At 41.7% G+C, this 18,411-nt stretch overlaps 1 protein-coding gene across 2 annotated transcripts in view; it reads left to right on the forward strand.

The window, feature by feature from the left end:
- Positions 1–18,411, forward strand: part of LOC110529112 (SH3 and PX domain-containing protein 2A) — a 95,335-nt gene that overhangs the window by 43,912 nt on the left and 33,012 nt on the right. For both annotated transcript variants that reach the window (XM_021611240.2, XM_021611249.2), the window contains exon 7: positions 7,313–7,441. In XM_021611240.2, the coding sequence (XP_021466915.1) occupies positions 7,313–7,441 (129 nt within the window). The remainder of the gene's footprint in view (positions 1–7,312; positions 7,442–18,411) is intronic.

Genomic DNA, 18,411 nt, shown 5'->3' on the forward strand with positions numbered 1-18,411 from the left:
ATAGATTTTATTTTTTTATTTAACCTTTTATTTGTTGTCTGGTAGGCTTTTGAGAACAATTTCTCATTCACAATTGCGACCTGGCCAAGATAAAGCAAAGCAGTGTGACACAAACTGTCATGCCCTGACCTTAGAGAGCCGTTTTATTTCTCTATTTGATTAGGTCAGGGTGTGATGTGGGGTGGGCAGCTGTCTATCTTTGTCTCTGATTGGGAACCATACTTAGGTAGCCCTTTTCCCTCCTTTCTTTGTGGGAAGTTAACTTTGTTTGTGGCACATAGCCCTTAAGCTTCACGGTTGTTTTGTATTGTTTTTGTCGGCGTCATTTCTAAATAAAAGGAATATGTACGCTTACCACGCTGTGCTTTGGTCCTCTTCATTCGATGGCCGTGACACAAACAACAACACAGAGTTACACATGGAATAAACAAACACAGTCAATAACACAATAGGAAAAAGTCTATACATTGTGTGCAAATGAGGTAAGATAAGGGAGGTAATAAATAGGCCATAGTGATTAAATAATTACAATTTAGCAATTAAACACTGGAGTGATAAATGTGCAGAAGATGAATGTGCAGGTAGAGATACTGGGGTGCAAAGGAGCAAAGAAAAATAATAACAGTATGGGGATGAGGTAGTTGGATGGGCTATTTACAGATGGGCTATGGACAGGTGCAGTGATCTTTGAGCTGCTCTGACAGCTGGTGCTTAAAGTTAGTGAGGGTGATATGAGTCTCCAGCTTCAGTGATTTTTGCAATTAGTTCCAGTCATTGACAGCAGAGAACTGGAAGGAAAGGCGGCCAAAAGAGGAATTGGCTTTGGGGGTGACCAGTGAAATATACCTGCTGGAGCGCGTGCTACGGGTGGGTGCTTCTATGGTGACCAGTAAGCTGAGATAAGGCGGGGCTTTACCTAGCAAAGACTTTTATAGATGACCTGGAGCCAGTGGGTTTGGCGACAAATATGAAGCGAGGGCCAGCCAACGAGAGCATACAGGTCGCAGTGGTGGTAGTATATGGGGATTTGGTGACAAAACAGATGGCACTGTGATAGACTGCATCACATTTGCTGAGTAGAGTGTTGGAGGCTATTTTGTAAATGAAGTCGAGGATCGGTAGGATAGTCAGTTTTACGAGGGTATGTTTGGCAGCTGGATGCTTTGTTACGAAATAGGAAGCCGATTTCTAGATTTAATTTAGGATTGGAGATGCTTAATGTGAGTCTGGAAGGAGAGTTTACAGTATAACCAGGCAATAACCCTCCGATTTGACACACTGAACTCAGTGTGGGCAGTCATTTGAGAAACCAAGGCTGTTGAGTCTGCCAATAAGAATGTGGTGATTGACAGAGTCAAAAGCCTTGGCCAGGTCTATGAATACAGCTGCACAGTATTTTATCTTATTGATGGGGGTTATGATATCTTTTAGGACCTTGAGTGTGGCTGAGGTGCACCCATGACCAGCTTGGAAACAGGATTGCATGGCGGAGAAGGTACGTTGGGATTTGAAATGGTCGGTGATCTGTTTGTTAACTTGGCTTTCGAAGACCTTAGAAAGGCAGGGTAGGATAGATATGGGTCTAGAGTGTCAACCCCTTTGAAGAGGGGGATGACCGCGGCAGCTTTCCAATCTTTTTGGATCTCAGACGATACGAACGAGAGGTCCAGATTGTCTAGTCCTGCTGATTTGTAGGGGTCCAGATTTTGGAGCTCTTTCAGAACATCAGCTATCTGGATTTGGGTGAAGGAGAAATAGGGGAGGATTGGGCAGGTTGCTGTGGGGGGTGCAGTTATGTTGACCAGGGTAGGGGTTGCCAGGTGGAAAGCCTGGCCAGCCGTAGAAAAATGCTTTTTGAAATTCTCAATTATCGTGGATTTATCGGTGTTGACAGTGTTTCTTATTTACCATGGACTTTACAGTGTCCCAGAACGTTTTTGAGTTTGTGGTGCAGGATGCAAATTTCTGTTTGAAAAAGCTAGCCTTTGCTTTCCTTACTGCCTGTGTATATTGGTTCCTAACTTCCCTGAAAAGTTGCATATCGCGGGGGCTATTCGGTGCTAATGCAGTACGCCACAGGATGTTTTTGTGCTGGTCAAGGGCAATCAGGTCTGAAGTGAACCATGGGCTATATCTGTTCCTGGTTCTACATTTTTTTAATGGGGCATGCTTATTTAAGATTGTGAGGATAGCACGTTTAAAGAATAACCAGGCATCTTCTACTGACGGAATGAGGTCAGTATCCTTCCAGGATACCTGGGCCAGGTTGATTAGAAAGGCCTGCTCACTGAAGTGTTTTAGGGAGCGTTTGACAGTGATGAGGGGTGGTCGTTTGACCACAGACCTATAACGGACGCTAGGAATGAGGCAGTGATCGCTGAGATCCTGGTTGAAGACAGCAAAGGTGAATTTGGAGTGCAAGTTGGTTAGAATGATATATATGAGGGTGCCTGTGTTTACGAATTTGGGGTTGTACCTGGTAGGTTCATTGATAATTTGTGTGAGATTAAAGGCATCAAGCTTAGATTGTAGGATGGCCGGGGTGTTAAGCATGTCCCAGTTTAGGTCACCTAACAGCACGAGCTCTGAAGATAGATGGGGGCAATCAATTCACATATGGTGTCCAGGGCACAGCTGGGGTCAGAAAGTGGTCTATAGCAAGCGGCAACGGTGAGAGACTTGTTTCTGGAAAGGTGGATTTTTAAAAGTAGAAGCTCAATTTGTTCGGGCACAGACCTGGATAGTAAGACAGAACTCTGCAGGCTATCTCTGCAGTAGATTGAAACTCTGCCCCCTTTGGCAGTTCTATCTTGTCGGAAAATGTTATAGTTAGGGATGGAAATTTCAGGGTGGCCTTCCTAAGCCAGGATTCAGACATGACTTGGACATCTGGGTTGGCACAGTGTGCTAAAGCAGTGAATAAAACAAACTCAGAGAGGAGGCTTCTAATGTTAACATGCATGAAACCAAGGCTTTTACGGTTACAGAAGTCAACAAATGAGAGCGCCTGGGGAATGGGAGTAGAGCTAGGCACTGCAGGGCCTGGATTAACCTCTACATCACCAGAGGAGCAGAGAAGGAGTAGGGTAAGGGTATGGCTAACGGCTGTAAGACTGGTCATCTAGTACGTACGGAACAGAGAGTAAAAGGAGCAGGATTCTGGGTGCGGTAGAATAGATTCAATGCATAATGTACAGACAAAGGTATGGTAGGATGGGAGTACAGTGGAGGTAAACCTAGGCATTGAGTGACGATGAGAGAGGTATTGTCTCTAGAGACATCAATTAAACCAGGTGAGGTCACCGCATGGGTGGGAGGTGGGACAAGAGGGTTAGCTGAGGCGTATTGAGCAGGGCCGGAGGCTCTACAGTGAAATACGACAACAATCACTAACCAAAACAGCAATGGACAAGGCATATTCACATTAGAGAGAGGCATGCATAGCCGAGTGATCATAGGGTCCAGTGAGTAGCTGGGCGGGCTGGAGACACGGCGATTCAGGCAACTAACGGGCGTAGAAGATATATATAGATCTATATATACAGTGCCTTGCAAAAGTATTCATCCCCTTGGTGTTTTCCCTATTTTTTTTGCATTACAACCTGTAATTTTAAATGGATTTTTATTTGGATTTCATGTAATGGACATACACAAAATAGTCCAAAAGGTGAAGTGAAATGAAAAAAATAACCTGTTTCATTTTTTTTAAATATAAAATAAAAACGGAAAAGTGGTGTGTGCATATGTATTCACCCCCTTTGCTATGAAGCCCCTAAATAACATGTATTGCAACCAATTACCTTCGGAAGTCACATAATTAGTTAAATAAAGTCAACCTGTGTGCAATCTAAGTGTCACATGATCTCAGTATATATACATCTGTTCTGAAAGGTCCCAGAGTCTGCAATACCACTAAGCAAGGGGCAACACCAAGCAAGCGGCACCATGAAGACCAAGGAGCTCTCCAAACAGGTCAGGAATGAAGTGGAGAAGTAAAGATCAGGGATGGGTTATAAAAAGTATCCCAATCTGAACATCACAAGGAGCGCCATTTAAATCCATTATTAAAAAATGTAAAGAATAGGGACCACAACAAATCTGCCAAGAGAGGGCCACCCACCAAAACTCACAGACCAGGCAAGGAGGACATTAATCAGAGAGGCAACAAAGAGACCAAAGATAACCCTGAAGGAGTTGCAAAGCTCCACAGCAGAGATTTGAGGAGTATCTGTCCATAGGGACCACTTTAAGGGTACACTCCACAGAGCTGGGCTTTATGGAAGAAAAAAAAATCTAACGTGTTTGGTGTTCGCCAAAAGGCAAGTGGGACACTCCTCAAACATATTGAAGAAGGTACTCTGATCAGATGAGACTAAAATTGATATTTTTGGCCATCAAGAAAAACGCTATGTCTGGCGTAAACCAAACACCTCTCATCACCCCGAGATAACCATCCCCACAGTGAAGCATGGGGGTGGCAGAATGGAAGGAATGATGGATGGTGCTAAATACAGGGAAATTCTTGAAGGAAACCTGTTTGTCTCCCAGAGATTTGAGACTGGGACAGAGGTTCACCTTCCAGCAGAACAATGACCCTAAGCATACTGCTAAAGCAACACTCAAGCGGTTTAAGGGGAAACGTTTAAATGTCTTGGAATGGCCTAGTCAAAGCCCAGACCTCAATCCAATTGAGGTATGTGGTATGACTTAAAGATTGATGTACACCAGCGGAACACATCCAACTTGAAGGAGCTGGAGCAGTTTTCCCTTGAAGAATGGGCAAAAATCCTAGTGGCTATATGTGCCAAGCTTATAGAGACATACCCCAAGAGACTTGCAGCTGTAATTGCTGCAAAAGGTGGCTCTACAAAATATTGACCTTGGGGGGGTGAATAGGTATGCATGCTCAAGTTTTCTACTTTTTGGTTTCACAAGAAAAAATATTTTGCATCTTCAAAGTGGTAGGCATGTTGTGTAAATCAAATGATACAAACCCTGCAAAAATCTATTTTAATTACAGGTTGTAAGGCAACAAAATAGGAAAAATGCCAAGGGGGGTGAATACTTTCACAAGCCACTGTATATATTCACCAGGAAATGACATCATGAACTTGTTTCTATTTTCTTTTTTACAATATGGTGTCCAAACATTTTAAGAGATGGGATTAATCTTCCTCTGTCTTCCACCATCCTTTTTACAATTCCCGACAGGTTATTAAAATGCCTTGAGTGATCTGCACTCAAATTTTAACTAATATTAACTTTCCAATGCTTCTGCGCCCAACCTCGCGGTGAGAAAATAACTGTGTGAATAATGAAAAAGCAATGGAAACCACAAAAGGAACCACACTGGTTCAACTTCACTCATTGGCAGGTTTAGTATTTTGAATGCTATTGAAGCTGAACTCATCCGGTTGATTTATTAGTGTTTTGATGTTTCTGCTAGAATGTGAATATAATCCTAATTTACGGAAATGTTCATCTTTAGTCTGGCAGCTGTCATCAGGTCCTCTCTTTTATACTGGCAGCTTAATCCAAGCAGTATCAATCACTTCTTATCTAATCTTCTTTATTGGACTGGAATCATGCTACACTATTTTCCATTGTCTGAGATAGAGCTCTCTTTACAATGTTCCAGACACTGAGTTTACCACAGGTTGAATAATCTATTAATTTAGACGCATTTGGCTTCATCTAGTTTAACATTTTGTTTGGTATACATTTCTCTTATGTGGGACAGGAACTCCACTATTTCATTTATTTTTCACTAAATACTGTAATTGATTTCATCTAAGAGAGAAACAGTATATTGACAATGTTATTGCATTTTCTTTGTATCCTCTGTTTTAGTATCCATATACTTGAATTGTCTGTTAGCAGTTAAACTACACGTCTGTTTACTCAGGCAAGCCTTGAAGCAGCTTGGAGTTTAGGCCAAAGGATATCCTGGTTTTTCATCCAGATAACGTAGTATGTGCTGTATACTGTCTTGTTACTCTATGTGATCTGTGAATCACTTCTCTCCTCTTTTTATGACACTTTATTTATTTTATGGAACTCTGTGAATAGTCTGAGCTGTCAGTAATGTGTGAACTCCATCTCAGCAGTCTCTGATTCTAGGGTACAGCGGACATGTTAGTTCTGCTCCTAAACGGGGTTCTCTGCAGCTGGAGATGTTTTGGAGTGTTTTTAAGATTCAGTGTACGGTGGTATGTGGGTCAATTTGTTAGGAAGATTTTATTTCCTGTTTTGAAGTCATGCAACAGGTGCTTCGTTTTTGAAAATGAGAATTATCTCCAATGATCTTTCCTTTTGAAGTTTAGGTTATTATATTTTTTACAATACCTGTCTGTGCATATTAAGTGTGCTTTAGTCTTTGGTACAATCCTCTGGTTCAAACTTGCTTTATGGTATGATATTTATAAAATAAACACCAATGCCATGCAATGCAACAGGGACTGCACAGTTTGTGTAAAAGCCAGATATATGAAATAAACCCCTGCAAAACTGCCATCACAGTGTAAGAGCAACCTCATCTATAATAGTGACACATTCTTGGATGTTTGAAGTGATAAATTTATGGTCTTGTTGAACAACATTGTCAAAATGAAGTCATTTCTGGTGCTTAGATGGTTAACCCAGAGAGGGCAGGAAAGAAGCTTTCCATTGGCTATGCTGAATGAAAGTCCTGTGTTCTAGTGTTTCATAGCAGCTGAGGCCTGGCCTCCTGAGCTCAACTCCAGCCCACTCATCTGGTTCTATTTAAGGCCTCTGGTGTCGACTCTTATGATTGGCGTACACAACCCCCCTACTCTTCCTCCAGCCCCAACGAGGAGGAGAAGGAGGCTTTTTAGCAGTGTTTATTTTCCAGGGGAAACCGTTCCTCTATCCCACTACACTGTCCCATCTATAAACTGCTGCTGCTCCTGCTCTGTCTCGCTATTGCTCTCCTCTCTTTCTCCTCTCTCTTTCTCTAACTAAACCCATCTATTCCTATTTTTTTATCTCAAGTTTGGACAATGGATGAGGCCCCCCAACATCATAGAATGGATTCTCTTCAGCTAACTGCTTGATGTTTTTGGGGGGACTTTTAGTTTTCTTTTTAGACTCTCCACTGCCCCTGGTTTTGGGCTGGTGGGGGATCCAGCTATATGGCCAGACTCTTGGGAAGATGCACTGAGCCCAGCGTGTGTTCCCATTGGCTAAGGTCTACTGACAAATTGGCCTATGGCACAGCGGGTGCCCGGCAGTCGCTCTCGCGGACCCATGCCCGGGAGTTGGCTGACAGCTTGTTTTTTCCCATCAACCCCAGGCTTGGATGGTGCGGATCCTATGCTACTGGAGCAGTACATGGTGGTGGCCAACTATGAGAAGCAGGAGCCAGCGGAAATCAGCCTGCAGGCCGGCGAACTGGTGGACGTCATCGATAAGAGCGAGAGCGGTGAGTTACCAACTTACACATGCATATGCATACACATGCACGCACTCACACACAGAGATGCACATGCATGCACACTTTCCGGCCAGCATCAACATGAGCACTTCCATTTTCACCTCTCAGTCTGGGTTTCCTGTCTTTCCCTCATCCTGATAGTTTCCCTCATGTTACCTCCTCTCCCTATCTTTCCCTCTCTCTCCCCTCCCTCTTTGTCCACAGCCTTCCAACTGTGCCTTAGCCCCATCTGGAGGCTTGCTTTGGCCTGCAGAGAGGCCTGTTTTTTTTCTCTCTTTGTTGGTTTAGGCTGGGGGCCAGAATGTTGCCTTTTGTAGGGGGAACGTCTCTCAGACTTCTTTATTAATTATCCAGCTCACTTTAATGGAAAGACATATGCCAGCTGCACAGAGTCCTGAGTCAGCTGTTTAACCTCTAAAAATTGAGTGCTAGGAGTGCTAAACCCTGCACGCACAGCCCTTAAGATCTTCAAAAAGAACTGAAAACGATTTTCATCTAGCCCTTGTTATGAGATTCATTCAATTTGGCTTTTTTCTGTAAGTGTATTTCACAATGAGGTGTGGTGGAAGTTCGCAGAGCTGCCTCTTGACTATTATGCATATTAGGCCCTCCAGAAGAAACAAAGACATGATGTACTCTTTATAAAGTGGCCTTACTTGATGATGGCCTTGCCTTACTTGAGGATGGCCTTGCCTTACTTGAGGATGGCCTTGCCTTACTTGAGGATGGCCTTGCCTTACTTGAGGATGGCCTTGCCTTACTTGAGGATGGCCTTGCCTTACTTGAGGATGGCCTTGCCTTACTTGATGATGGCCTTGCCTTACTTGAGGATGGCCTTGCCTTACTTGAGGATGGCCTTGCCTTACTTGAGGATGGCCTTGCCTTACTTGAGGATGGCCTTGCCTTACTTGAGGATGGCCTTGCCTTACTTGAGGATGGCCTTGCCTTACTTGAGGATGGCCTTGCCTTACTTGAGGATGGCTTTGCCTTACTTGAGGATGGCCTTGTCTTTCTTGAGGATGGCCTCACTTGATGATGGTCTTACTTGATATGATGTCAATGTTTACTTTTGCCGCTACACTTTGACGCAGTTAAGGCTTCTCACAAACCCTTGCACTATAACATCAAAGCACATCTCACCAATTAACTGAACCAGTTTTAGCTGATGCAGCATAAGGAAACCTGTAGTTTTACTGTCCCTTCAGCAGAATGAAATGAGAGGTTTTGTCATGTCCATCTCATGAGCCTCTAGAGAGAGAGAGACAGGCTCAGTAACAGAGGTTGACATCCTGGCTTTAATGGTGTGCCCAGACAGTAAAGCACTAATGGGACTCATGTGTTCTTCAGAGGGGAGGAGAAACGGGGATCAGAAAGCAATTGGTTTCACATTGGGTGTGAGTGAAACCCCATGCCATAGAGGCCTAAAGGAATAGAGTCAATTGGCTGCTTTGAAGTGTCTGTACCCACCCTTTGAGTTCCTCCATTTATTTTCCTGCCTTGGTCCAGTTGGATTTGAGCCCACTAGGGAGTCACTTTGAGGCAGATTTCCAAACACCTTGAAGTCCTTTTGCTCAAGGCCTTGACCTGAGTCCTTTCCTCCATAATTAGCATGGACCTTGATGGATGGTGCTGGAGACTGGCTGCAGTACATTTTGATGACTACAGGGTAAATGTGTCACTGGTTAGGGAGTTCATCCACCTGCAGGTCTAACTGAATCACTGTTTGATTCATAGGAACACAACCAATAGTGTATAGACAGTATTTGACATAAAGGACTCAAAGCACTGTAGGCTAGGGACTCCCAAGTATTAGAGGTAGCTAAAGCCAATCCACTCAGCGCACTGTGTTCAACAAAATGGTTAGCATTAGCTGAAGCCTATTTTGTTATACAGAATGTTTAGCGTTAGCTAAAGCCTGTAGTGTTCATCAAAACCGTTAGCATTTGCTGAAGCCTGTTGTGTTCAACAGAATGGTTTGCATTAGCTAAAGCCTTGACACCTCCTGGACAGCATAGGCTAAGCTGCAATGTGGGTGACATCATTCCTCAGCCCTGTGCCAATGCTAACAGTTCCAGGTGTGCGTAAAAGAGTCCATTTAGTTTATTATCCATTTCTCACAGAATAAGTTAATCTAAAGTCTCAGACTTTCAGTGGTGAACAAGTTAGTTATATGCTCTTTATGAACCCAAAGCTGCTAAAAGGTCTCCATACGTCTCTGTGGAATGATGTCAAAAAGGTTCTGCAGGTCTTTAGAGGCTTGTACATTTCTTAAAGGGTGTTTACCATTCCTCTTCTACAGAGCGCTATCATGAATAAGATGGCTTGGAATGTAATTTGTCCTTATGTCTGTGTAGTGTATGCATGGCGTAAGTGCAATTATATTGTGCTTTACTTATTACCATGTTGGTTCTCAAATTTGAACATAGAAAGCACTTTGGTAAGTAACTCTATGTACCTTCATTGTACAAGGTAAATTTAACTGTGAATTTCACTGCTACCGTATCCAAGGTTAATGCCATTGTAATGCAAAGGATTGCCCACTACACTAAAGGGAAGGCATGTTTTCTTACATTGGATTATATAATATATTTCTGACAGGGGCTTTGAATCTAGGTCAGTTCATATATGCAAGCTCCGGTTTATCAGTGTTCCATGTCCCTTTACCAGGACAAGTCAGTATTTTCCATTGCAATGGTTTGTTGATACTGTACTGCTTTTGGCCTCCGGTCGCTGTCATGGTTAATAATGATTCATGTTTTCATGAGAGGGTGTTCCTTGTTATTAGATCAGGTACCAGAGGGGTATACTACAAAGCAAGATCAATGACTTAACTAGCTAACTTATTCTGAAATATTCTGAAATAACTTTACATTTTTTAGAAAGATATGCTTGAAATTGACTCAACAACCAAAACAACATATCTAGCTGGCTAAATCATTGATCCTGGTTTGTACTATACTCCTCTGGTTAATCAACATAGCTCAGAATGGCAATGTGTGTTGTGGACGCACTCAGCTCTGATTTTATTTTTCTTCTTTTTTTTTTCAATTTTTTTATGTATATCATAGAATTCTTGTAAAATAATATTTAAGACAAGGAATGCTGCACTGCCAGGACACATCAAAGACAGAGAAATGGGACAAATCTATGCTTTTGATTATGTAATTTTCTCAGCGTTGCATAAAAATCAACTGCCACTTTTTAGGATACTCAAAAGAAGTGTTCCATCAGTGTTTTTATCCCTGATGCCCTTGCAGTTGCTTGCATTTGTTTGATTGCAATTCCTCTAATGGTCTATTTTCACAACTGAATTAAGTCAGAGCTTGTCAGAGAGAGACCCTAGCTTTGAAGAGTAGAGGTGTGTGGGGTGGGGAGAGAGTCAGCAGGAATATGGAAAAAGCCATTTCCTGCCAAAGTTAGTGGTTCAGAGGTTGGTTCATTATAATGGATCCTCCAGGATGCTCCTCAACATATACACTGTGTTAGAGAGATGTTAACCAGGGATAGGCTAAACTAGCACCCCACTTTTTAACCTTCACTTAACCAGGTGGGTCAATTAAGAACAATGTCGTCTTTATGGCAATTATGACCTGGCACAACAGACCCAGTGCATTTCTCTGAGGTTCAAGTGCACTTCAGTCTACTGTTGAACTTTTCTTTTTATCGAAATGTGTAGGAAAGGTAAAGAATTTCCCTCTCGAGGTATGCTGCCTGTTGTCTAGTCTACTATATACCTCAAGGGCAGCCTAGCCTTGCCCAGTCCAACCCAGATAATATCCCTCTAAATCTTTTCTGACCACTGTGCGTTTACATTGGCCTTGCTCCAAGTCTAGATCAGCTTTTTGAATTGTAATTTGCCAAATTAACTCCAGGAATGTCTGTGTCGGAGAGGGCAGCAATTCGGGTTTGTCAGCCCCTCAGGCTCTCATAGCCTCTCTGTACCACCCTGCGTGTGTTTCCGTCAATGAACCAATAACTGCGTCAGTCAGTGGTGAATTCTGGGAACACGTTGTGGGGTATTTTAGTCTGCTTAAGGGCTCTCAAATGTTAAAGCTGTGTCCCAATTCTCTTCCCCATCTCTCTTCGTTATTGATGGACCATGGATACGTTGAGGAGGAACTAGATGGCTTTCCTACGTACTGTATTACTCTCTGCTCTTAAATCCTCTCTGATACTGTAGATCAGTGTTCATGAGGGACAGGAGATGTGGATAGGAAGCTGTTGAACACCATTTGGCTACGGCCAGACGATGGACATGAACCAATGGATTCGTGAGGCGCCTCACACTTAGGAACAACCATTAAAGTTAAATAGCATTTTAGAGGGTTGGGATATCAGGCACATCTCACATGCCATCTGTGCTGTCTAGAGCCTGGGACTGCAGAAGACTTTTCTAAAGCTACGTACAGCACACCATGAGGGAATCCTTTCATATTCTAAGGTGCTGCGTGGGTTGTTCCTTAGGTCAACATTAGTTCTTATGCCGTTTTTCGCCTAGCACTCTTAACAGAACCATCGCTGGTAATTGGACCCAGTGTTTTATAAAAAAACTGAAAGTGAATGTATTGCACTTGATATATTTCCCCTCTTTGATACAGTGTTAATAACTACAGAAGCTTGAACTGAATTAGGTTTTCTCCTGCAGTGCTTTGAATTTACCAGAGGACTCCAATGAAGTTGTAGAAACATCTCAAGGATGATTAATGGAAACAGTATGGACAAATTTCAAGTCTAATAGTTATGTAAATAAGGTATTTTTATTCTTAATATATTTGCAAACATTTCTAAAAACCTGTTTTCGCTTTGTCATTATGGGTTATTGTTAGTGATGCACCAATATGACATTTTTGGCCGATACCGATATCCAATATTTTCCTTTGCGCCCCCAAAAAAAACAGATACCGATAACCGATATTTATCATTTTAGCGGCCTTTTTAAGCATTCTAGTACACTTAAATAGTTAACACACACATGGACGCAGCAGTCTAAGGCACTGCATCTAAGTGCAAGAGGCCCTGGTTCGAATCCAGGCTGTATCACATCCGGCCCTGATTGGGAGTCCCATAGGGCGGTGCACAATTGGCCCAGCGTTGTCCGGGTTTGGCCGGAGTAGGCTGTCATTGTAAATAAGAATTTTGTTCTTAATTGACTTGCCTATGTAAATAAAGGTTACACACTCACACCACACTGAACAAAAAGTTATTTTGTTGGCATTTACATATGTCCCCATTTACCAGTAAAACATAATCAAAACCTATTTATTTCACTTACCTGCTGTGCTGTTTCGTTGTTCATTTGTTAGGTCATTTCATTCTCAACCATTTTCTATGGAACGCCATTTGGTCTTTGCTATGGAACGGCGTTTGGGTCTTTGCGTGTCAAAAAATATACTATTTAACACGATCTGACGTGTCAAATAACACTTTGACGTGTCAATTAAGCTTGATGACCAATCAGGACCTGACATGACTGCACGTCACATAATAATTTAACACGTTCATAATTTTTTTTACATAGTGTAATCAATGTGTAATAACTATCACTCGTATTTCATGTCACAACGATTCGTCGATAGGTATGCTATTATGCTAGTGAAGTTGTCTCGCGCACGTACAGTGCTGGTCATAAAAAAAAGCTAGCTAGCTCATGGATGCAAACAATGTTCTTCCCCAAAAACAAAGCAAAACGACATATGTTTAAGTAACTATAGTTAGCTAGCTAACCTATAGCTAGGCGTCATCATCTAAAATAACCCTAATTTATAAGACAGTTCTTATTTGAGTAATGGTGGTCGGACCCATCTATGTGAAGCTAGCCACAATAAGGATTAGCCACAACAGTGGACATTTCGGTTTGCCTTCAAAATAAAGGTATGGCATAATTCTACTATTTTTATTAATTTGCATCACTGTCAATGACATACTTTTATTTTGAAGGCAAACCCCCAAATCCACTAGTGTGATTAATCCTTATTGTGGCTAGCTTCACAACACATATCCCGGTCCAGTCGAGCCTCACTAGCCAGATGAAGCTAACTAGCAGCTTGTAACATTCGCTTTACAACAGGGTTAAGTAGCTGACTAACTATTTATTTTAATGAACTGAAGTTCAATTTCAATAGGCGAACAAGTGGCAACCTAGCTAATAGTTTCTCACAAGGATTCCTAAATCACTGCTAAGAATAATGAAAATGACTGCAGTTTCTACTGGTCATTGTTTTCAGGCCGGTTGAATTGGTGCTAGCTAGGTACCAATCTAAAGCTAGCTACCCCAGAAGTTGCAGTCAAACAAATTATGCTTTTATTACCAACCCGGTATTGAAAACACATTGACAGTGCTACTGTATATTTTTTTACACGCAAATACCTCAACAGCGTTCCATAGTATGTATGTTGTGAAGCTAATAGCAGTGACGCTGTTACTGTGTAACTCCAATAGAGTACTTGGTAGTGTGTACCGGTGCTTGACCAGTCGGCGAAAGCCATCATCACCCACGACAGAACGGTTTCTGCAGGTGCTTCTACACGAAGGGCTATATAAATAAATGTGATTTGATTTGATTTGGTTGATTGTCAAGGGCAATGAATTCCATTATCTTTGCTTTTTTTCAGGCAGCCTAGTCATTGTGTGTAGATTGATGCGGGGGATAAAAAATATATTTAATTCGTTAGAGCCTTATTCTAATATGTAACAAAATGTGTAAAAAGTCAAGACAGAAGGCATCTCAATACTGTGTTAATTACACTGCATATCATTATAGTTTAGATGAGTGCATAATGGTATATATTCACAGTAGGAAAATCTGGAGTTGCTGGTCGTGTCCCATCTTTGTCTTGAGCACTAAATATGTTGATTACAGTAAAAAGGAGACTGGAGTGTTTAACCTAATAGTGTTTCCGGACACCAGGTACTGTAGGGGAGACCAATAGGGCTGGCCCTCCTCGACAGATCTTTTGTCCTCCCTCGGAGAAAGAGAGAGGAGCAGAGTAGTGCTTACAAATAAAGCTTTATCACTTTGAAGTCTGAACCAAACATCTGTTTACTTCCTCCACTTTCTCCTTTCAAGGAAATCCATACTGTAGCAGTACCATTTTTCTTCTCACCCCCTAGAGCCACATTACGACACACATGGCTTACATAATCAGCATAGTTTTTAATGATTCATTTTCTTTGTAAACAAAACAAAGAACCCACTGGGCACACACTGGTTGAATCAGTTGTTTCAACATAATTTGGCAATGTAATGTGATGTGGAATCAATGTGGAAAATACATTTGATTTGAAAAAGTAATCAACCAGTACTGTTTTCATAACATTTGAACCAATGTTGTAAACATTGAAATTAGAGTAAAACTTAAACTTAAATACAGTGGACCAAACCTAGCACTGTTGCAGTTCTTGACACAAACCGGTGTGCCTTCTACCATACACCGTTCAAAGGCACTTAAATATTTTGTCTTGCACATCCACCCTCTGAATGGCACACATACACAAGCCATGTCTCCATTTTCTCAAGGAGTGAGGTTGGGTTTATGTAGGTTTATTGGATCTTTGGAAGTTTAGAAGTAGTTACCATTAGCCCTTATACATGTTTTTTCATAATGTACAGAATATATACTATCCACGCAAATGTTGATATTTGGTTGTGTTCACAATTCAATATCTGGTTTGTCTACAAATTAATGATTGATTTGTTGGATTCACGTTCCAAAGTAAAAAAAAATAGAACTAAATCAAACTTTAAATGCACTTCAAATAAAGTTTGATTTGATTTAGTGCTATTCTTCCACTTAGATTTTTGGTTGAGATGGAGACGTGAATCCAACATACAGTTGAAGTCGGAATTTTACATACACTTAGGTTGGAGTCATTAAAACTTGTTTTTCAACCACTCCACAATTATTTTTTCTTCTTGTTAACAAACTATAGTTTTGGCAAGTCAGTTAGGACATCTCCTTTGTGCATGACGCAAGTCATTATTCCAACAATTGTTTACAGACATTATTTCACTTATAATTCACTGTATCACAATTCCAGTGGGTCAGAAGTTTACATACACTAAGTTGATTGTGCCTTTAAACAGCTTGGAAAATTCCAGAAAATGATCCCATGGCTTTAGAAGCTTCTGATAGGCTAATTGACATAATTTGAGTCAATTGGAGGTGTACCTGTGGATGTATTTCAAGACCTACCTTCAAACTCAGTGCCTCTTTGCTTGACATCATGGGAAAATCAAAAGAAATCAGCCAAGACTTCAGAAACAGCTTGTAGACCTCCACAAGTCTGGTTCATCATTGGGAGCAATTTCCAAATGCCTGAAGTTACCACATTCATCTGTACAAACAATAGTACGCAGATATAAACACCATGGGACCACGCAGTCGTTATACCGCTCAGGAAAGAGAAGCGTTCTGTCTCCTAGAGATTAACGTACTTTGGTGCGAAAAGTGCATAACAATTTCCAGAACAACAGCAAAGGACCTTGTTAAGACTCTGGATGAAACAGGTAGAAAAGTATCTATATCCACAGTAAAACAAGTCCTATATCGACATAACCTGAAAGGCCGCTCAGCAAGGAAGAAACCTACTGCTCCTAAACTGCCATAAAAAAGCCAGACTACGGATTGCAACTGCGCATGGGGACAAAGATCGTACTTTTTGGAGAAATGTCCTCTGGTCTGATGAAACAAAAAATATAAATGTTTGGCTATAATGACCATCGTTATGTTTGGAGGAAAAAGGGGCAGGCTTGCAAGCTGAAGAACACAATCCCAACCGTGAAGCACGGGGGTGGCAGCATCATGTTGTGGGGATGATTTGCTGCAGGGGGGACTGGTGCACTTCACAAAATAGATTGCATCATGAGGAGAAATGATGTGGATTTATTGAAGCAACATCTCAAGACATCAGTCAGGAAGTTAAAGCTTGGTTGCAAATGTGTCTTCCAAATGGACAATGACCCCAAGCACACTTCCAAAGTTGTGGCAAAATGGCTTAAGGACAACAAAGTCAAGGTATTGGAGTGGCCATCACAAAGCCCTGACCTCAATCCTATAGAACATTTGTGGGCAGAACTGAAAAAGCATGTGCGAGCAAGGAGGAATACAAACCTGACTCAGTTACAGTTGTGGCCAAAAGTTTTGAGAATGACACAAATATTAATTTCCACAAAGTTTGCTGCTTCAGTGTCTTTAGGTATTTTCTCAGATTTTAGTATAGTATAATTACAAGCATTTCATAAGTGTCGAGGCTTTTATTGACAATTACATGAAGTTGATGCAAAGAGCCAGTATTTGCAGTGTTGACCCTTCTTTTTCAAGACCTCTCCAATCTGCTTCGGCATGCTGTCAATTAACTTCCGGGCCACATCCTGACTGATGGCAGCCCATTCTTGCATAATCAATGCTAGGAGTTTATCAGAATTTATGGGGTTTGTTTGTCCACCTGCATCTTGAGGATTGACCACAAGTTCTCAATAGGATTAAGGTCTTAAGGTGCGCCATCATGCTGGAAAAGGCATTGTTCGTCACCAAACTGTTCCTGGATGGTTGGGAGAAGTTGCTCCCGGAGGATGTGTTGGTACCATTCTTTATTCATGGCTGAGTTCTTAGGAAAAAATGTGAGTGAGCCCACTCCCTTGACTGAGAAGCAACCCCACACATGAATGGTCTCAGGATGCTTTACTGTTGGCATGACACAGGACTGATGGTAGCGCTCACCTTGTGAGGTGTATGTAAACTTCCTACTTCAACGGTATATTAATACTTTTGAAATCAACCAACCATCCTTTTTATACAAGACAATATCCAAATGTAAAAGTGTATAATGAATTTCCCATCCTATTTATAATGGTAAGTACTTCTAAACAAATTAATGATAGTAGCTACACGTTGAAACTATGGCGTCCTTTGTTGGGCAAATCAGATTTTTATTTATTTAACTAGGTTAAAGAACAAATTCTTATTTACAATAAGGCCTAGGAACAGTGGGTTCAGGGGCAGAACGACAGATTTGTACCTTGTCAGCTTGGGGATTTGAACTTGCAACCTTTCGGTTACTAGTCCAACACTCTAACCACTAGGCTACACTGCCGCCCCTGTCAATGTAGCCTACATAGACCCAACCTTACTCCAAATTTACTTTCACATACAGCTTGTGTAAAACTATTCAACACAAATGAGTATGAAAGCTGATCATGTCTAAATGTGCTGACATTATAGCTCAGCTGAAACGAACACCGCCTGTTTCCAACGTGCCCAGTGTTGTCTGGGTTTGGCCAGAGTAGGCCGTCATTGTAAATAAGAATTTGTTCCTAACGGACTTGCCTAGTTGAATAAAGGTGTAATATATATATATACAAAAATGTAATTGATTGGACACCATTTGTAAAGGCACACACCTGTCTATATAAGGTCCCACAGTTGACACTGCATGTCAGAGCAAAAACCAAGCCATGAGGTCGAAGGAATTGTCTATAGACCTCTGAGACAGGATTGTGTCGAGGCACAGATCTGGGGAAAGGTACCAAAACATTAATGGGGCATTGAAGGTTCCCAAGAGCACAGTGGCCTCCATCATTAGTAAATGGAAGAAGTTTGGAACCACCAAGACTCTTCCTAGAGCTAGCTGCCCGGCCAAACTGAGCAATTGGGGGAAAAGGGCTTTAGTCAGGGAGGTGACCAAGAACCCTGATGGTCACTAACAGATCTCTAGAGTTCCTCTGTGGAGATGGGAGAACCTTCCTGAAGGACAACCATCTCTGCAGCACTCCACCAATCAGGCCTTTATGGTAGAGTGGACAGATGGAAGCCACTCCTCAGTAAAAGGCACATGAGAGCCCGCTTGGAGTTTGCTAAAAGGCACCTAAACAACTCTCACACCATGACAAATAAGATTCTCTGGTCTGATTAAACCAAGATGAATACCAAGTGTCACTTCTGGAGGTAACCTGGCACCA

The sequence above is a fragment of the Oncorhynchus mykiss genome, chromosome 1, assembly GCF_013265735.2.
Source record: "Oncorhynchus mykiss isolate Arlee chromosome 1, USDA_OmykA_1.1, whole genome shotgun sequence".
NCBI classification, from domain to species: domain Eukaryota; kingdom Metazoa; phylum Chordata; class Actinopteri; order Salmoniformes; family Salmonidae; genus Oncorhynchus; species Oncorhynchus mykiss.